At 40.9% G+C, this 20,026-nt stretch overlaps 1 protein-coding gene across 2 annotated transcripts in view; it reads left to right on the top strand.

Moving 5' to 3' along the window:
• LOC132816482 (high affinity cationic amino acid transporter 1-like) overlaps window positions 1–20,026 on the top strand; it is a 73,338-nt gene that overhangs the window by 33,809 nt on the left and 19,503 nt on the right. For both annotated transcript variants that reach the window (XM_060826122.1, XM_060826121.1), the window contains exons 3-7: window positions 4,884–5,283; window positions 6,981–7,139; window positions 11,700–11,874; window positions 13,774–13,901; window positions 16,682–16,904. In XM_060826122.1, the coding sequence (XP_060682105.1) occupies window positions 4,914–5,283; window positions 6,981–7,139; window positions 11,700–11,874; window positions 13,774–13,901; window positions 16,682–16,904 (1,055 nt within the window). In that variant the 5' untranslated portion in view covers window positions 4,884–4,913. The remainder of the gene's footprint in view (window positions 1–4,883; window positions 5,284–6,980; window positions 7,140–11,699; window positions 11,875–13,773; window positions 13,902–16,681; window positions 16,905–20,026) is intronic.

Below are 20,026 nucleotides of genomic sequence, written 5' to 3'. Positions count from 1 at the left end.
TTTTTTTTCTCATTGTTAGCTGAGGTAAGTATTTAAGAGTAGGAAGGTTGTGCTGAAACTGTACAAAACGTTGCTTAGGACACAGCGAGAGAATTGTGTGCATTTCTGGAATCCACATTATAGGAGGAATGTGTGCGCATTGGTGAGGGTGCAGAGGAGATTTGCCTGGGCTGGAGCATTTCAGAAACAAATAGGAATTAGTTAGATTGGGAGTTGTTTTCCTTCAAGCAGAGGAGACAGAAGGGGGACATAACTGAGATGTATAAAATTACAAAGGACATAGAAAGGGTAGTAACTTCACTTGGTCGCGGCATCAATGACCATGGGGTATAGGTTTAAGGTAGGGAGAAGGAGGTTTAGCGGGGATGTGAGGAAGTATTTTTTATCTAGAGGGTGTGGGGAATCCATAAATCACTGCCTGTAAGGGAGATAGAGGCAGAAATTCTAAACATTTAAGAACTATTTGGATGTACACTTGTGATGTTAAGGCATACAAGGCTTGCCTGTGGTTGTTTTTGACTGGCACAGACTCTGGTCTAATGGGCCTCTGACTGTTTGTGATGTCGACCTCAATGTCTTGTTTTGACCCTGTCAGACCACCTCAGAATTATAAAAACTGAAAGAACTGCAGATGCTATAAATTAGAAACCAAAACAGAAATTGCTGGGAAAGCTCAGCAGGTCTGGCAGCATCTGGGGTGAGAATTCAGAATGTTTCTGGTCAAGTCACCCTTCCTCAAGACTAGGGAAGCACATTTTTAAGGTGAGATGAGAGAGATTTTAAAAAAGACACGAGGGGTAATTTTTTTAACACAGGGTGGTTTGTCTGTGGAATGAACTTCCATTCAAAGTGGTGGATGTGACTACAGTTACAACTTTTAAAAGATACTTGGATAAGTACATGAATAGGCAAGCTTTGCAGGGATATGGGCCAGGAGTGGGCAGGTGGGACAACTTTAGGTTAGGATTATGGTCGACGTATACCGAAGAGTCTGTATCTGTGATGTATGACTCCAGGGCTCTGTGACCCTTCCTCAGAACCTTCCGTATTTAGAGCATATCCAAATCGATGGTAAGGTAGTTGTTCTGAATCTGCCGGAACAAATGCTCTTTCGTAGAGCATGTGCTAAATGGTGCATGCATTTGCTATAAATTCCCCGAAATTGGGTGTAGGTTACCTCCAACAAAAGCTTCCCAAATGACTTTCAACAGGTTAAGATATCTGTGTACGTATTGTACCTTTGTGGAAAGAGCTGTTCTGCGAGTTGAGAAAGTTTAATTTGTGTAACATGTTGCTCTGGTTCTTTTTCACTCGGAAAGTGCATTTATATATACCAGTGGGTGTGGGTTTCTCATTGTTTGCCTCAAGGCTGTGTAGATAAAACCTACTTATATTATCACAAATACTGTCTGAGAACAGATTAGTGTTACGTTTTCAACATTTTTAATCTCTTCCAAATGATAATTTCACCACTCTAGCTGGTCAACCTTTTTTTTTGTTTACTCACTCCTTGGAGGTACATGTCAGTAACTTGGGTTGGTTCACTTGTGGAGTTTTGGTTTTGCTACGTCCTGTGGAATAGCTTCACACCTTTCTCTACTTATTTTCTCCTAAGAACTCTTGTTCTTTTGCAGAGCCATTTTGTTTAATAGTGTGCTGAGTGAATGTGCTGTACGTTATATCAAATCAGAAGAAGCAGATTGAGAAATTCGGGGAGCGAGAAGAAATGCTGCAATTTTCTCAAGCAGTTGCTGCCAGATTCTAGCTGCTTGTCTTTTGTAATTTAAGTAATGGTTAAATATTGCTAAGTTTCGGGCAATGGCATGATGATAAATTGGTTTGAACTCTTTCAGACGTTCTCAATTGTATGTATTATGCTCTGCAAGGTGAATGTTCTTTTCACGAAAGCCATAACACTGAGGGTTACATGAAATTATGGAAAGAAGAGGAAAAGTGTAGTATTCAGAATCGAAAAGCAGAATATTTTTATTCCAATTATGCAGGGTATTTTGTGAGACTGTGTCTGAACACTGCAATTTTATTCCCCATACGTAAGGAAACTAAGGGACAGTGAATGATCATTAGGTCAGTCCCAGGGATGAATGGGTGTAAATTGGGTCCATTTTCTGTCCATTTTTAGAAGAATGAGAGGTGGGTCTCATAGAAACATATAAGATTTTGAAGGAGCTTGATAGTGTTGATGCTGAGGGGTTGCTTTCCCATGCTGGGGAATAGAAAACAAGAAGGCAGAGCCACTGGACAAGGGCCTGACTATTTAGGGCTTAGTTGAGGGGAAATTTCTTATCCCAAATTTCTGAGCCTTTGGAATTTCCTAATCCAAGGGTTTCTGGCTGTTCCATGATTGAAGACATTGAAGGCTGGCAAGGGACAGATTTTTGAGGGAATTGAGGGTTATGGGAGCAGACAAAGAAGTGGATTGAGATGTCAGCCACAATCATTTGAATTTTCTTGCAGCCTTGTGGAGTGATATGGTCTTTTCCTGCTCCTATTTCTGATTTTCCTGTAAGTCACTTAAGAATCCAGAATTACCTTCTGTTGATACAAGATTCAGCATTGTCAGGGAATAATGTTTCTGCTTTATCTGCAAACTGGTTAGATGACACCAGAGTACTGGCTTTCTTAGCAAGCTTAAATTTATTTTCAAAACTCACCAGTCAGTATCCTGGAGGTGGGGATTTTAAAAAGAAAAGTTTTAATTTTTTTTAGAAGATGTTGTATTTGGCAACGAGCATACTGTTTGGAAGTCGGGTAGTGTGTGTCACTCCCAAGTTTGATTTCTGTTTACTTCTGTGATACGCAGAAGTGCCATTTGCAGTTAATTCCTCAATTTTCCAGTAAATGTCAAGCATCTCTTTGGAGGTGAGCAAGTAAGTGTCATTACCCGAGGCTCTATTGGGGATTGGTTCTCCCTGGGGGTGTGGTCAGTCTGCTGAGTGGACCCTGCATCTCTGGGTGTTGCTGAAATTTGTCCAAGAGAGTGCAGAGCACAGAGTTATCCTGAATGTAATTTGCGCGAATAACTACATGGTTTTGTTTTTGTGCTGCCATCACTGCTTTAGGGTCAGTTGTATTAGAAAAAAAATGCCAGAGCTAAGAACTCCAGGCCACAATACTAGCAGAGGGCACCTTTTTCTTTGAAGTAATGCATTGAGAGTGTCAAGCATTCCTTGCAGTGTCGGTGGTTGAGGAAGGAACAGAGTTTGCATGTAAACATCACGAGAATAATGGTTGCTGGGGAAATGGTAGCACTGAAATGGGAATATGTGATTAAAACTGTTGACTCAACTGAAGTCCCAAGGTTGAGCTGGACTGATGATGCCAAATTGCTTCGTCCTTTGTTGCAACTTGTGTGTCTGTGAATTTCTCCTTTCTGCTTTGGCTGTCAGGTCAAATAGAATGTAGGCAACTTGAAGAGTGAAGCTGTGTTCTAGTCTAACACCACTGCTCTCCTTTTGCTTTAGCATTAGCTACTACATTTTCATCTGCCCATGTTGCACACTCAAGAATGTCTCTTTTAAATTCCTGGAGGTGTTTTTACACTTTTCTCTCTCCCCTGTAAATTTTCTTTAAATCTCAATGTCCAACCTCAATCTTGCCTATTTTGCTGACGTCTCTGAAGAACCTTTGAATGCTTTTCTATGATCAACTTGCATTTATCAATGCCTTACTGACATCACCACCACTACCTCCTCCTCATCGGCGGCTCCATCGTCATCATTGTTGTGGCTAATGCTGCAAGTAACTGAGGGTGTTGAAATTCTTCCTCTTCTTGGCCTTCCTTTAGCCTGATTTGGCACGGGGCATCACTCATTTTAAATGATCACCTGGTTAATCGCCAATCGATGAACTGTGCCTCCCAGTGGGATGGTGACATTCATGCTTCTGATTTGCCTTGTGACAAGGTTCTCATCTGATGTCTCTAGATACAGGACATTCACCCCAGTGGAACAGAATGGACCTGGTTATCGCCGCCTTCTCAATGCCCAGTAAGAACCCCAAATCCTTTTTCTCCGACTCTGTCACGTTACCTCTTTTTCCTAGTTGTTACAGTTGTCAGGGCCCATCTACTATTAAGCAATTGATTCTGCTGGTTGATCAAACTGCTGCTAGCAGAAAGATGATGATGGGGCAGTGGGCAGCGTACCACACTATCTTGTTGTTTGGAGGGTATAATGTCAATGAGAGTTGGTGCTCCAATATTCCACGCCAGAACGTGTTGGTTTAAAGAACTGGTCTGCTAAGGAGGTATTCTGTACAGCTACTAGTACCATGTCTATTTGATGAAGAGCCACTTGGGGGTCTTTGAAACATAGAATGTTGAAAGGTGAAGTGCCATCAAACACACTGTTCTGTACGTTCCTTTGGCTGATATATTACACACCAATTGCTTTCTGGCTCGAAGTTGAGCAGGTAAGTATCCATTTGTTGCAATCTGTTGGTCTTCAAAAGGCCAGTAAAATGTATCTGTTTTAAATCGAGAATAAATATTTTAAAATGCTCAAATTTAAACATATCAGACGATAGAATCTTCACGACGTTACTAATGAAGCTAATGGGGTTGACGTATTAATTGGATTGTTTAGTCTGCTTTCTAATAAGTTCAAGGTAACAATTTTGAAGAAAAAATAGCTTTCAGTCAAAATGCTTTAAGGTAAGATCAGTGGGATTGGGTCTTGTCACAGCTCAGTGTATTATTGCTGATTGTTTCTCCAAATGTGCAGTATGTTATTTTGCCATGCTGCATCAGCAATAATAGTTTAAGTGCCTCCTTCGGTCTTGGTTATGAATGAAACATGTAAAGCAAATGTACCTTGAATGACAAAGGAAGTTTGTTCTCATCGGTATATTTCTCTCCATTCTAGATTAGGCTCGTGTAGCAAAGTTTCAGCAAGATGGATTGTAAACGGCTTATTTATTTTGGGCGTCAGCTGGTTCGCCGTAAATATGTGGACTGCACCTGTGAAGAAACCAGACTCGCTCGATGTTTGTCTACAGTGGACCTGGTTGCCCTTGGCGTTGGCAGTACCCTCGGAGCAGGTGTCTATGTACTGGCTGGAGCTGTAGCCCGAGAGAATGCTGGCCCTGCTATTGTGATCTCTTTCTTGATTGCTGCTTTGGCCTCTGTGCTTGCAGGCCTCTGTTATGCAGAGTTTGGTGCTAGAGTCCCTAAGACCGGCTCTGCTTACCTATACAGTTATGTTACAGTTGGGGAACTATGGGCCTTCATCACCGGTTGGAATCTAATCCTTTCGTATGTAATTGGTGAGTGCTATCTTACTGTAGAAATTACTGAATGACCAGTGATGATATACTTAGTGTTGGATTAGGGTCTAATGTTTGCACTGAACTGCCTTTGTGTAGTGAACCCCTTAGATAGTTACATGGTACAAAGATCCCAGCGTTGTACTGGATAAGGTCCTTATCTCCACTGTTGAGGTGCTACGGTTAGCATCAGTTCATTTAGGTGTAGGATGGGAAATCTGAGGCAAGTCTTGGCTTTTTGTCACAATTCAGTGATTAGTCTTGTAAAGGAGTTGAATATCAGATTGGGACATCGAGGATGTAGCACACTAACCTGCATGATGTCCAACATTCGGTTTCTTGACAGAGATGAGGATTTAGGACAGAGATGAGGAGATACTTCTTCACCCAGAGAGTGGTGGCTGTGTGGAATGCTGTGCCCCAGAAGGCAATGGAGGCCCAGTCTCTGGATTCATTTAAGAAAGAGTTGGATAGAACTCTCAAAGATAGTGGAATCAAGGGTTATGGAGATAAGGCAGGAAGAGAATACTAATTAGGAATGATCAGCCATGATCATATTGAAGGGCGGTGCAGGCTCGAAGGGCTGAATGGCCTACTCCTGCACCTATTGTCTATTGATGAATTTAGCAAGCTTTTCAGTTTTGGAAAATTTAGCAATCTGCTGTTCCAGCTCTAATTAATATTTTTTGTCCTATTTATATTTTGAGGGATCTTGGTACACTTACCTTGAGACCATCTTAGCAAAGTTCCCATTGCTCTTGAAAGAGTGATTGTACATGAAGATGCACTGCAGTACAAAGTTAGGAATCGCATCCAGATTTTCCTGGCGAGGGATAAATCAGTTGGTTGACCCGCCCACCCCCCCAGTGGTAAATAGAATGCCATAAAGTTTAGTAAGTCGCACAATTAAGCTGAAATTGCCTCGTGAGCCCCACATTAGAATGTGGGGAGACTCGAGAGTTTTTAATATAAAATAACAAAAGAATTTTTTTATTGAGCCTATTATAACATCTGAACTGTATAGACTCCTTTGTCATACTTTGTCAATATTGTTTATGTCGAGTCCTTGATATCCTTGTTTTCCAAGCATTAATTTCTCTCTTTATGCAATGTCATTGTTAACTGTAAGACCATCTGTATAAAATCAGACTCCTACTAATTTTGGTTCTTAAAGATCAGGTTTCTTGGTATCCTTTTTTTAAAATATAAGTCATGTGGATGTGTTGAAATGTTAAGTATAATGGGAAACTAAAACGATCTGCTTTTGTCTTATGTGCAACGCTGTTGTACTAGATTCAAGTGGAATGATCTGTTGTACTCCTACTGTACAACAATTGCTGGTACTAGTCTAATGTTGCAAAATGTTTTGTTTAAAAGTCTTTGGACTGACAGAGCACTTAGAAACAACAATTGTCTTGAGAGGAAGTATTATGTATTTTGTGAGTCAGCTTATTTGAAGTAGAAAAATGCTTACTTTCTCTGAAATATTGTATAAATGATTGCATTTTGGTTGCAGAAAGAAGAAAGCAAATAGGTTTAATGAACAGAAATGCTGTGCAAGGTGTACAGTTGAGAAATTTAAATCTGCTGTCACTTAGTCCATTTACCTAATGCCCGTTTCTATGAAGACGATCCGTTCATTTGAACTTAATGTGATATTTGGCAGCATTTAATAACTTTCCTGTCTCACTGTGCAGGAACTTCAAGTGTTGCAAGAGCGTGGAGTGCTACATTTGATGAGCTTATCAAGAAACGCATTGAGGTGTTTTGCCGTCACTATATGGCAATGAATGCTCCTGGTATACTGGCAGAATATCCAGATATCTTTGCTGTATTTATAATTTTACTACTAACAGGCATGTACACTTTTACATCAATTATTTTACAAATCTGTTATTACATTGTTTTAATTGTACTGACTGAGCTACCATCAACACGTCTCTAATGATGGTTTAATTAGGGGTCTGATTTTTTTTGCTGTTTTATTATATTAGTGTTTAATTGACACTTTCTGTGGTTAGGTGGGGGTCATAAGGAAGATAACATTCTACATTATTAGTTGTAACTTTTGCTTGGACTTCCTCCATCATGTTTTTTTGATAATTCGTAATTTTCCTTTGTTTTGGTCTTGATGCCAATTATTTGAGTACCTATTCTGACAAAGTTAACATGCAGGCTACAAAGTTAACAGTCAAATGTAAAGCCGATTTTTTTTTAATATATAGTCTGTTCTTCTTTTCAGTGTTTGAGATTGAGGCCAGAACTCACATCAATGGGCAGTTAATTGAGCCAAACCTCTGACATCAATGATTCTAGACTGCCCCCCCCCTCCCCCCCCAAGAAACATCTGTCATTATAATATCAGCAGATGGACCAGGATTGTATCTTTTTAGGGCTGTTCATTGCTGATGTTTGTGGAATATGTGTACACCTCAACTGGGTGTCTGTGCCGTCACAGGCATCTAGGATTCGCACCAACCCCAACTTGCTAAGGGATTCTCAGAGTGCCTTGTTTACAAGGTGGAGATGAAGAGAATACCCAGTTCCACTAGACCTCAGAGAAAATAAGTTTCTGCACATTGCAGAAAATGACAAACACTACCTGGATATCTGTAGTCTGGGCTGTTCTACTCTGAGACCAACATCGGGATCCTGTTGTGCCTTCCTGGCCCATGTCTTTTCACTGGGTCCACCAAATGTACAGCCTCAAATTAGGTATGTGGAAGCTACTGTCGGCTATTATAGATTACATTAGATTCCCTACAGTGTAGGAACAGGCCCTTCACCTCACTACTGGCACAGTGCCTAACCCACTGTCCCCTATCCTGTTGCCTCCATCTGTGTGTCCACCCTGTCTGCAATGTTTCCCCCACCCTCAGTGGCAGCCCCTGCAAACCTCTGATGTCCTGATGGTTTGGGTTATTCTGGTTTGCATTTGTCCAGGGTTCCTGTAGTACTGTGCGGTGGACCCTATTCCATCCCATTGTCCTACAGCTCTGGGACAGGACTTTTTCCTTGAGGGACAAAAGCCGCCTCCCCCTTTTTACCAATAAAGATTTGACACCTAAGAAATGCTCCCTCCAGTACACACATCAGACTTGGCTGTGTATCACATTCCTCACATACGTTTGATCTTGGGGAGCTATAGGATCCATATTAGAAATTGGATTAAGAGTTGAAGATCAGTCATTGTCATGGTGGCTGATTGGGCAGGCTCAATGGCTCACAGTTCCTGTGCCAAACATTTCCATTAATGGCCAAACAAGCCCCAGCTTTCAGTAACTGAAAAAGTCACAATTATTTGTGTACACACTGCATTCAGAATTCTTAATTTTAGATAAAACCAGAAACACTTTTGAACATTGTTACTATGGTGACAGTTCCTATAGCCGTTTGCGTGTTGTACAGGAGTCAGAGCTACAGCCTATTGCCGTGCTGGTTTGTATGTGCTTTCGCTCCAGAGCAAGGGGAGAGTGAGGATTGAAAGGGGTGGAAGGAATGGTTTGGGAATTATTTTGAACAGGGCAGTAAGGAAATTGATCCATAGGTGAGCAGCCGGCTGGACAACCAGAAGACCATGAACCTTGTTCAGACTGCACTGAAAGGCGGAATATTATATTGCATTTGTTGGAGTGGGGTTAGAATACTAGGCTGGATTTGCCAAGGAGTGGCAATCACTCAGAGTTTCCATCTCTGCTGTTGTTTTTCCACAAAAAAAAGCTGGGATTTTGACCTGAGATTCCAGTTGATCTCTATCAGAAACGTGGTGTAGAGCTACCGTTCTGAGAGGTCCCTCTCACAGTTGAGGAAGGTGAACAGCGCTGCCTTTTTTTGTGGCAGTTAGTTGCTGCATTCTGTTACGACACAGTTGAACCCCTCTGTTAATTAAACCAAACATCCAGAAAAGCTCACCTCATCTTGTAATCTGATAAAATATGATTGACCGAGAACTTCTAAATTCCATTATTTAAAGAAAATAATATCAATTCATCATTTAACTCTAAAACTGAACATTAAACAATAACTGTTTACAACTCTAAGCCTCCCTTTCCCTTAAGTGCTTATTACCTGCCTCCAACTCTACACAATATGCTATTCCAATAAACATTTATTCAAATTACATCATTTTCATTTCCAAATCACACAACTGCTGTCATCTTCAGTATCTGTCGTCTTCCAGCTGAAGATCTCCTTGGGTTGTCGTTTATCTTTTTACTGCAAATATGTTTCATATTAAAAGATACCTTTTTGATTTCCTAATTTCTTGGCTCTCTCTTGATGGCAGTTGCTCTCTGCAATTTTCGAAATGTCTGCATTTTTGCATTCCCAACATCGAATCATCTCATTGGTTTGATGTTGGCAAAACAACAAATTCAAACGCGATTGGGTTTTAGTATCCTTGGGCATAATTTAAACTAGTTAAATTCGAATTGTTGTCAAGATAGCAACCAACTCAGGTATCCATTTCACAGCCAAATGTTACATATTTTCAATTTTCCAGTACAATCTGAAACCGCATCTAGTCATACACACAGGTGCTTGTAAGCTCTCAGTTCAGAATAGCATTCCGTCTGTCTTAAAGGTACAGTACACACCTTCAACTTCATCACAATTCTGACTTTTAGAATTCCAAACTCGGACAGCCATGTTGACAGGTAAATTTGATGGTTAGCTGCCAGACCATGTTCTCTCTAATTAGGTTACGTACAGTACAAAAAGATGCTGATATTCACTCAATAAAGTCAAGAATAAACTTGTCTGTAATTTTAATCTCTCATAACTAGAATAATAAAACTAGCATTTAATTAAAATTTATGTAGCCATTTCTTGTTCCCCATTTCTACTTTGCCCTCCTCTTCTGTATTTTGCTGCTTTGTCCCACAGGTGAATATTTTTGTTATTTGTAGTTGCATAACTGATTTGTTTTTGTTCTGTATTCCTGAGGATCCGTGCAACTGAGGGAAAATTGGTGTGGTGTGAACTGGCTGCATGTTTTAGTGTGCCTATCTAAAGTTTTCCTGTATTGATATAGTTACATTTACACTTAAACACATTGTTGAAGGGGGATTGTTGGCATGTAGTGCAGCTATATGATTGAGGTAACGTTCGGGCAGATAGTGTTTGTTAATGTAGCAATAGTTATTTATATTCGGCATGATCTTCTCTGCAGCATTGGTGTCCCATCACTGCCTTTTCAGCAGTGCACTTGATCTTTCTCATTTAATGATTGCTCCATTCTGCTATACATAGTATCTTGGCAGCTGTTTCTCAGTTCGCTTTCTGCTTGCATCATCCTACGTTGTGTTTTTTGCTGCTGCTACTTAAGAGCGATGACATTGAGTCTGTTTTCAAATTGTAGGCTAATGGGTTCAGACCAAACCAAGCAGGACGAGGAGAAAAGATTCTGGGCCTTGGTGTTTTACTTACTTTCAGGCTCCTTATCCCTGTACGCTCCCAGCCTTTCATCATTATCAGCTTCAGTTGAGGGCTTTGGCGATGCCATGTAGTACAACACTGAAGGACATCAGGCCATTGAAACTCTGCCAGTGCATTCAAAGAGAAATTTGATCCGTCGAACCACTGGGCATGCTTTCTTTCTCTCTCACTGTTTGCCTTTCTCTTGTCTTGCACGCTCTCTCTCACTCTCACTCTTGATTGTGCTCTCTGCCCCCCTTTCACTCCCCGAATTTGTTCTTTCCTTTTGTTATCTGCCCCAACTGTTTATACAGTTTGCATTTGAATATTCATTTGGATCTGTGTTGGTGACAGAGTAGGGAGGAGTCTGAGTCAATAGATGAAAGCTGGAAGAGCACAGCAGGTCAGACAGCATCTGAGGAGCAGGAACGTTAATGTTTCAGGCCAAAACCCTTTGTCAGGATCTGCAATCCTTGCTGTCTCCGAGGGAGGGCTGTATTCTGAAGCCCAACCATTCTTTGTGTAAAGAGTTTTCTCTCCTTGTTGCCCTTGGTGCTTATGCTAATCAGTTTAATTGTAATTACATCTGGGTCATCTATTTATTCTTCAGCCATTGAACATGATTCTATTTATTCTGTCTAACTTTTCGTCATGTTATACATCACCATCAAATCCTCTTGGCTCTAAAGACAACAATCTCCGTTTCCTTGTAATGCCAATCTACAGAACCTCCTTTGGTTTGTCTAGAAAGCTTTCTCACGCTTCTGATAGCCATAGTTGGAAACCATTAGTCACGGTAAGGTCTGATAATATTAAACAAACTCAGCAAAACTTTCTCACTTTGTGCCCCTACTAGGTAACGTTCTGTCAATAGGCAAGCACAGGAGAACCTTTACGGATTAATTTCAGTCATGAGTATGGAATTCTTTGTAATAAAATAACCAGCGATTTGAAAAATGTTTTGAGGTTTGTTTCTGATGACCATCTTTTTATTTATTCAGGTTTATTGTCTTTCGGTGTGAAGGAGTCAGCATTGGTGAACAAAGTCTTCACATGCATCAATGTGCTTGTGCTGTGTTTTGTCATGGTCTCTGGCTTTGTGAAAGGGACACTGAAGAACTGGCAGCTCTCCGAAGATGCCCTGATTAACGGGACAAATGGTTCTGACTTGGAAAAGTGAGTCCAGAGATACGAACTTTCACAATGACCCGTTGGGAATGGTGATATCTTTCTCATCAGTAGGAGTGACTGGCAACATAGAACTTTCCAAGAACCATACAGCACAGGAGTTTACCTTCAGTCGAGTTGACTGAGGGGAGAAGTTAAAAAAGAGGGCATTAAAAACTGCAAAGGCTGAGCAGGAATATGACAGAACTTTGCGCAGATAAAAATGTAGATAATCAAAATCAGGCTGCAGAAAATTTAGTGGAGAAAAAGATCTATAATCAATTAGAATACAGAACTAGAAGTGACAATAATATTATGAAGGAAATTAGAGAGAAACAACATTAGTAATTTTTTTGTTATTTAAACAGAACAGATAGTAAAGCTGGGTTACGTGAAATAATACTATTAATAATGTTCAGACTTTTTTTGGTCAACCTAGTTAAATGAAAATGTTGATTATATTTGGGATATAATATCCTGAAAATTAAGAGCTGCAGGGTGGCGAGAGCAGGGAAACAGTTGATGGATCAAAAGAATGAAGACAGTTGTATTCTGATAACTGATTTGCTGAAGGAACGATCCTCACTTGGAAAAGTTTTATTCGTGGAGTGAAACATGACAGGTATACGCCTCCTGATTCTACTCTGCTCCTATGTCAGTAAGTGTCACCAAAGATCTGTCCATGTATATATCAATCAATAACCTTCACTTAAATGTAGCTTAAGGATGGTCTGTATGGAATTCAGTAAGGCGTTCAACAAGGTTTCTCATGGCAGACCGGTTAACAAGGTTAGATCACATGGAATACAGAGAGAACTGGCTTGAAGATGGAGGGCAGGAAAGGTGGTGGAGGGTTGATTTTTCAGACTGAAAGCTTGTGACCAGTGGTGTGTCACAAGGATCGGTGCTGTGTCCACTGCCTTTTTTTTTGTCATTTTTATAGAAATGAATTGGATGTGAACATAAGAAGTATAGTTAGTAAGTTTGCAGATGACCCCAAAATTTGAGGTGTAGTGGGCAGCGAAGAAGGTTACCTCAGATTATAGTCGTACCTTGATTAGATGGGTCAATGGGCTGAAGAGTGGTAGATGGAGTTCAAGTTAGATAAATATGAGGAAGGATTTAAAAGGGACCTAAGGGGCAACTTTTTGATGCATAGGGTGGTGCGTGTATTGAATGAGCTGCCAGAGGAAGTGATGGATGTTGGTGCAATTACAACATTTAAAAGGCATCTGCATGGGTATATGAATTCGAGTTTAGAGTGATTTGGGCTAAGTGCTGGCAAATGGGATAGATTAATTTAGGATAGCTGGTCAGCATAGACGAGTTAGATGGAAAGGTCTGTTTCTGTGTTGTACAGCTCTGTGACTCAACAGGGTTGGGCGATTCTCTTGGGAGAACTGAGAATGTGCGCGATCTTGTTGCAAGGGGCAGTTGGGATATTAGAATTAGAATCTCTGCGGTGTGGAAACAGGCTGTTTGACCCAACAAGTCCACACTGACTCTCCGAAGAGTGACCCACATAGACCCATTCCCCTACCTTATATTTGCCCCTGACTAATGCACCTAACCTACACATCCCTGAAAGTATGGGCAATTTGGCATGGGCAATTCACCTAATATGCACATCTATGGATTGTGGGAGGAAACCGGAGCACCTGGAGAAAACCCACGGAGACACTGGGAAAATGTGCAAACTCCACACAGACAGTCGCCCAGTGCTGGAATCAAACCAAAGTTCCTGGTTCTCTGAGGCAGCATACTAACCACTGAGCCACCATGCCGCCCATACATGTTGGGCTCACTTTATGCAATGCTGTGTTGCTAACTTGGCGTGAGAAGACTGGGGTGGCCAGTTAACCAAGATTCCTGGTTACTTATTCACAATGTCTTTTTTTTTCCCTGCAGTCTCACACAAGTATCTAACTGGAATTATGGCTCTGGGGGATTCATGCCCTATGGTTTCACAGGAGTGCTTTCAGGCGCAGCCACTTGCTTCTATGCCTTTGTAGGATTTGACTGTATTGCCACCACAGGTGAGGAAAATATTTTGGCCATGGGATTCCCCATGCTGAAAGTCAGCTTAATCATTGCATGTTGTTTTAACCAGTTGCAAATGTCATAATCATGGGAACAGAAACTATTCGCCTGTATTCTCTAAATTTTGGTGATGGTTTTCAACATTGATGTCAGTCATGCAGCATGCTGGGTGTTGCCTGGTGAAGCAGCAAGTTACAGCTGGGGGAATGTTTTATTATTTGGCCTAGCAGCTTGATTTAAATAGAAGCTCTGTAATCTATTGAATAGAGGACAGAGCAACTGAGCTAATGCATGAAATCTCCAACAATGTGTTTCCAAGCAAACAGTAGCCCGAAAAGGAGCATATTGGAGATTAGATTAGATTACTTAGTGTGGAAACAGGCCCTTCGGCCCAACAAGTCCACACCAACCCGCCGAAGCGCAACCCACCCATTCCCCTACATTTACCCAACACTATGGTGCAATTTAGCATGGCCAATTCACCTGACCTGCACATCTTTGGACTGTGGGAGGAAACCGGAGCACCCGGAGGAAACCCACATAGACACGGAGAACGTGCAAACTCCACACAGTCGGGAATTGAATCCGGATCTCTGGCACTGTGAGGCAGCAGTGCTAACCACTGTGCAACCGTGCCGGGACATTGGCCAGTCATGATTTTGTAATGGCGTGCAAAATGCCTGTGCCATTTACAATAGTAGGAAACTTTTTAAAAAAAAATCCGCTGAAATTATTGAAAATTCCATACACCTCATCCAAAAATTATATTCATGATTTTTAAGAGGACAAGAGAAACTCTATAGAATCTTTGCTGGTTCAGTCGCAGTTTGATTGCACATGTTTGTTTAGCTTATTTAAATCAATGGTGTGTTGACTTTGATAATAGGCTATTTGCACGTATCAAACTTTTTTTCTATGTTGTCTTATTAATACTGATAACTACAGTACATTCTTCAGACTGGCAAACTGCTGTCAAATTTTGGCAGTCCAAGTTGAACAAAGTTCAAGCTTCTGAAGGACAGTGGCAGCTGCCCGAATGAAACAGCGAACTACAGGAAATTTAGAACCTGCAGGGAGAACCTCAGAAAAGCAGCAGCATGGGAGAAATTCAGAATTATGAATACTCTAGGAATCTGCAATTAGGAATCTCTTCATTTGAAAATGTGTCCTATATTGCATCTACTTAGTGGTCCATCTGGGTGTATTCTATACTCTTAATTGCATTTTTTTTTAGCTTAGCAATCGGAATGATGCTAATTCTACAACATGGAAGTCTTCTCATTTCAAGCAGTTCTCTGAACTCCAAGGTCAGATGCAGTGAAATGCTTACTGTACTCTGTCCAGCAGCCCTGTATATTAACAATGTGGCAACTTTCCCATATCCCACATAAAATGTCCACCAGTGAGAATGTAGGAAAAGGGACAGTTTTGTCTTGTACGTCTGTGCTCCTTTGTAACTATATGAGGACGGTCAAAATTGATTTCATGTATGATCCACATGGGAAAGTGTTTATTTTCTCAATCTGTTCTGATTTTAAACTTAGTCACAGAAATGCTGGATACTTCACACACAGCACAGAGCTTCGTGGCCATTGGAATAGGGAAAATATTGGCTCATTTGTCTAAAACTCCTTGAAGTGTATAATGTTACATCAGGTCTGAGGATGTACATGAATAAAAACACATCCCAGAGAATTCTGGAGAAACTCAGCAAGTCTGCAGCATCTCTGAGACAAATATTGATAGTTTTGAGTCTGAGTCTGATATGGCTCTATTAACACATGCAGCTGAGTTTCTGCAGAATTATCTGTGTGTGTTTCTGAGGATGGTCTGAATGGTTGCCTCGGGATTTGACCTTGGGGTGACAACTGTTTCTGATTTACAAGTTTGATCAGGATTAAAAGAAATTTAAATTGTTGAAGCACCAGACTAGGATGCAACTCTCGAATTCGGAATTGAATGTGGTTGGGGGCAAGTGACGGGAGAATAACGACATAAAATTAAGGGCCTCCAAGGTTGAAGGTTTGGAAAAATGACGTGAGGGATTTGAGGACGAATCTCTGTAGGCAGTGAGTGCCGATGATGAGCTGGAACTTGCTGCTGACGAGACAATTGGAAGCAGTAATGAGGCAGGCAATTGAATCAGCACTTTAGGGAAATAAACTTGGAGGCCCACAGGGATAGACCGATGGAAATTGGATTGATTGCGTTGCTTGACAGAGAGCTAGCATGAACTCACTTGGCTGAATGGCTTCTCCTTTGCCATAATGACTGAGTGAGTCAACGAGTTGTGTAAATTACAATCTGCTTGATAGAAATTTTGATTGACAAAGCATGTCCTTTTGTCCTATGTTCTATTCCTCAACACTTTCACGAAAGTTGGTATTCTACAGAATATTTAACAATATTTGAAAACAATATCACATTTGTGTTTTACTGTCAAATAATGCCTGCTGGCAAGTCTACATGGACGTCAGGTCAGCGTAGGATCAGGTTTAACTACAATATATCTGCTACAATTGACAAACTGTCAAGACTTGCAAACATGGATCACTCATGAAGAATGACCACTTGGTAAACCGCAAGAGGCAGCTGAATGTATCCCAGGGTAAGTCAGCAGTGCCAGGAAGCAAGTGGAAACCAGGTAGTGCCGCAAAAACTATACTGTTAAGTCAGGTTGCTTGATCTTTTGAATGTGGGTGTTGAGCTGTTTTTAATGAGGACCATGTGTAATGTGACATCATGTTATGAATTCTTATGCCTGTATGTTTTTCAGGAGAGGAAGTGAAAAATCCTCAGCGAGCCATTCCAATTGGAATTGTTGCTTCCCTTTTGATCTGTTTCGTTGCCTATTTTGGAGTGTCCGCTGCCCTTACGTTGATGATGCCATATTATTTATTGGACAAGAATAGCCCATTACCAGTCGCCTTTAACTATGTCGGATGGGATGGGGCGAGATACGCCGTGGCTGTTGGATCTCTCTGTGCTCTGTCCACTAGGTATTGCACGGTTCTTCTTTGGAACCAGGCATTAGTATTTTTCTTAAAATGCATGTGCCATTTTTATTGGAAGAATAATTGTACATTGTACACATGAGCAAGAAGAAGAAATCTCTTACTTTGGCTGTCTCTCTCCTGTCCTCCTTTTATAGATTCTAGAATCTAAACCAGCTGGTTAAGTTTTATGTTCAATTAACATTGAAGCAGTTAAATTCTGAAATCAGTTGAATTGTTTGTAATGCCACAGGGTCTTTACATTAACAGATGCATTTCATGAACATACACGAAGTAGTTTGTTTTCTCTGTTTCATGATTTAGAAAGTGCACTATGATTGTTTGTTTGGTTGGTTGATGAACGTTCAGTCATGCTTAATGCTGGATTTGGAGGATGCAGAGCTGAAATCAGTACACAACAAAGCTAAACTCTTTCATGGGATTGAGGCGTCCTCTCCTTGTACCTCACCTTCACATTCCAGCATGAAACATTAAGAATAGTCACTTGAGGTGAAGTTTACCAGTGTTTCCAAAGTTCCTGGTGTGTAGCTGCAGTACACTTGGAGTACGCATCAGGAATCATAGAGCAAAGGTCAGTGTAGTTCACATGCAATTGGAGGCAATTTCAATAGGGGTGTTAATGGATATGATGGGAGTATTTATTTAACTTGTTTCCCCAACTGAGCTGGACAGTCACTGTATGTTAGTGTCTGCCTCAAGGAATGGATGTGACCCAACAGCTCGCTCTTTCTTTCGTTTTCTCTCCCTCTGTTTTGCTTGCACTCTCTTCCTTTCGCTTGCTCACTCGTTCTTTCGCTTGCTCGCTCTCCTTTCTTCCTCTCGTGCTCTCTCTTGTTCTTTTGTTTGTTCTGTCTGTCTCTTTACACTGGAACTGTAATAGCCCTATAATGGCACAGTCCCATGCACATGATGGCTGGAGAGTAACATCTGTGTAAACTTGAATGGGATTGCTGGCTATTACAGCTATCATATCACCCTGAGACATATCTCAATTATCCAGGCCAACTCCAGCAGTTAACATTTTTGTTGGCCACTTGCTCCAAAGATCTTTCTGTGAGGAGGCCATTTGTTGCTGGAGAGCTAGACACTCTCTTAGGGATACATCTGAGATCTAATAAAATACCTTTGAAGATGCTGCTGCTGCTACATTACACATAATAACAGCATCACAACAATTTTGCACATTGCTTTACAAATGTCTTGCTCATCTGTCTTTGGTTGTGGACCAAAGTGGAGTGTGAATTTGTCCCCTTATCCTTAACTGTGCAGTGGAAGCTGACGTAGTATGGGGTGGTGGGATCTGATGGAAATGCCTCATAACTGTGTTCCAGCTGAATGTCTCAGATAATCAAATTATAATTAAATTGGCCTGACCTTGTGTCAAGTGCATGCATAATATATCTACAGAATTCATCAGATTTGTGTAACAAGAATTTACTTAAAGCATTTGGTGTTGCAAGTAGAGACATGAATAACTCAATCAATGAGCAATCTTCCCAAAACCTGCCCTCTTGGTTGGTTGTGGATGTAAAGTAAAATACTGTCTATGAGATGAGCTGCAAAAGTCTGTGTACGCATCGTTCTCATTCTCCAGTGTTTAGACAAGTATTCTGACTGTCATTATAAATATAATTGTCCTGGGCAAAGCAGCAGTCGGAGGGGTTAGGTTGAAAACAGGATGCTAAGAAATGTGGTAACAATTTTATAACTGCTATTGCTCCATTCTTGTCCAGCTGACCAAATATTCATATTGAAATAGGTGCCCGCTCACTGACCCAGATGGTGACTTCTTTTTTGGGAAGAGCCATGAGACCTCAATGCTATAAGTGAATTGATCTGTTTAATATTGGACTTGCACTATGTTCTTTATTAGAGATTGCCCTTTTCCTCACAGAAGATCAATTTTGTCACAGCACCGTTTTAAAGCAAAACCATGAATAATGTTCTCCTGCTTATCTGCTCTTGTGATAATCCTGGATGTAAGTTTGCTCGCTGAGCTGGAAAGTTCCTTTCCAGATGTTTCGTCACCATGCTAGGCAACGTCATCAGTGAGCCTCTGGTGAAGTGTTGTTGTTTTGTCCCACATTCTATTAGAGTCTTGGTTTCTTAGGGTATGTGATACCATTTCGAGTTCTTTCTCTTAGAGGATTGGGTCTTCGCCCCATTGCATTTTTTATTTGAATCAGCTGAACTTGCACTGTAATGTATTATGGTGCACAGTAGGATTGATGGCTTGAACTTCACTCCATTTGTACACCTCCACCCACTACAGCTGTGCTATTGTGTGCACCATTTATCTTCAAATAGTTACTTTTTAAACTATATAGGGAATATTCAACAAAACGTACTTGCAATCGTTTGGTAAATTGCAGTCTGAGCAATGAAATTGAGCACTTCAGATTTCTAGTAGTTTAATTGTTTGGATCAGCTATTACTGATTTTTTTTTAAAAATCTGTAGAATTAGACTCCGAAGGAGCAAGGAACAAACATACATCTTACTGTTGCAGATGTTTTTTTCATGGAGTCATAGAGATGAGCATAGAAACAGACCCGTCAATCCAACTCATCCATGCCAACCAGATATCCAAAACTAATCAAGTCCCATTTGTCAACACTTGCCCCATATCCCTGCAAACCCTTCCTATTCATATACCCATCCAGATGCCTTTTAAATGTTGTAATTGTCCCAGCCTTGACCACTTCCTCTGGCAATTCACTCCAAACATGCACCAACTGCTTAGGTCCCTTTTAAATCTTTCACCCCTCACCCTAAACTTATGCCCTCTACTTGTAGTCTCCATACCGAATGTAACTGTGGCTCTGATATTTTTGACAAGGACTGAATTCCTTCACTATTTGCCCAATTCAGTAAGTGTATGCTCGAGTTCCAAACGAGGGCAGGACTTTTACAGTTGAACAGAAGGACCTAGGGATTCAGGTACATAGTTCTTTCAAATGTTGCCTCCCATGCAGGGAGGTTAAGAAAGTACTTGGCTCAGTCATCTTCCTTGTCCAGAGCATTGAGTATAGGATTTATTACGTCCTGTTGAAGCTGTACAGGATGTTGGTGAGGACACTTTAGGAGTACGGTATATGGTTATGGTTA

The sequence above is a fragment of the Hemiscyllium ocellatum genome, chromosome 6, assembly GCF_020745735.1.
Source record: "Hemiscyllium ocellatum isolate sHemOce1 chromosome 6, sHemOce1.pat.X.cur, whole genome shotgun sequence".
Lineage (NCBI taxonomy): Eukaryota > Metazoa > Chordata > Chondrichthyes > Orectolobiformes > Hemiscylliidae > Hemiscyllium > Hemiscyllium ocellatum.
Note: the sequence above shows the minus strand (reverse complement) of the source record. Positions and strands in the feature narration are given on the sequence as shown.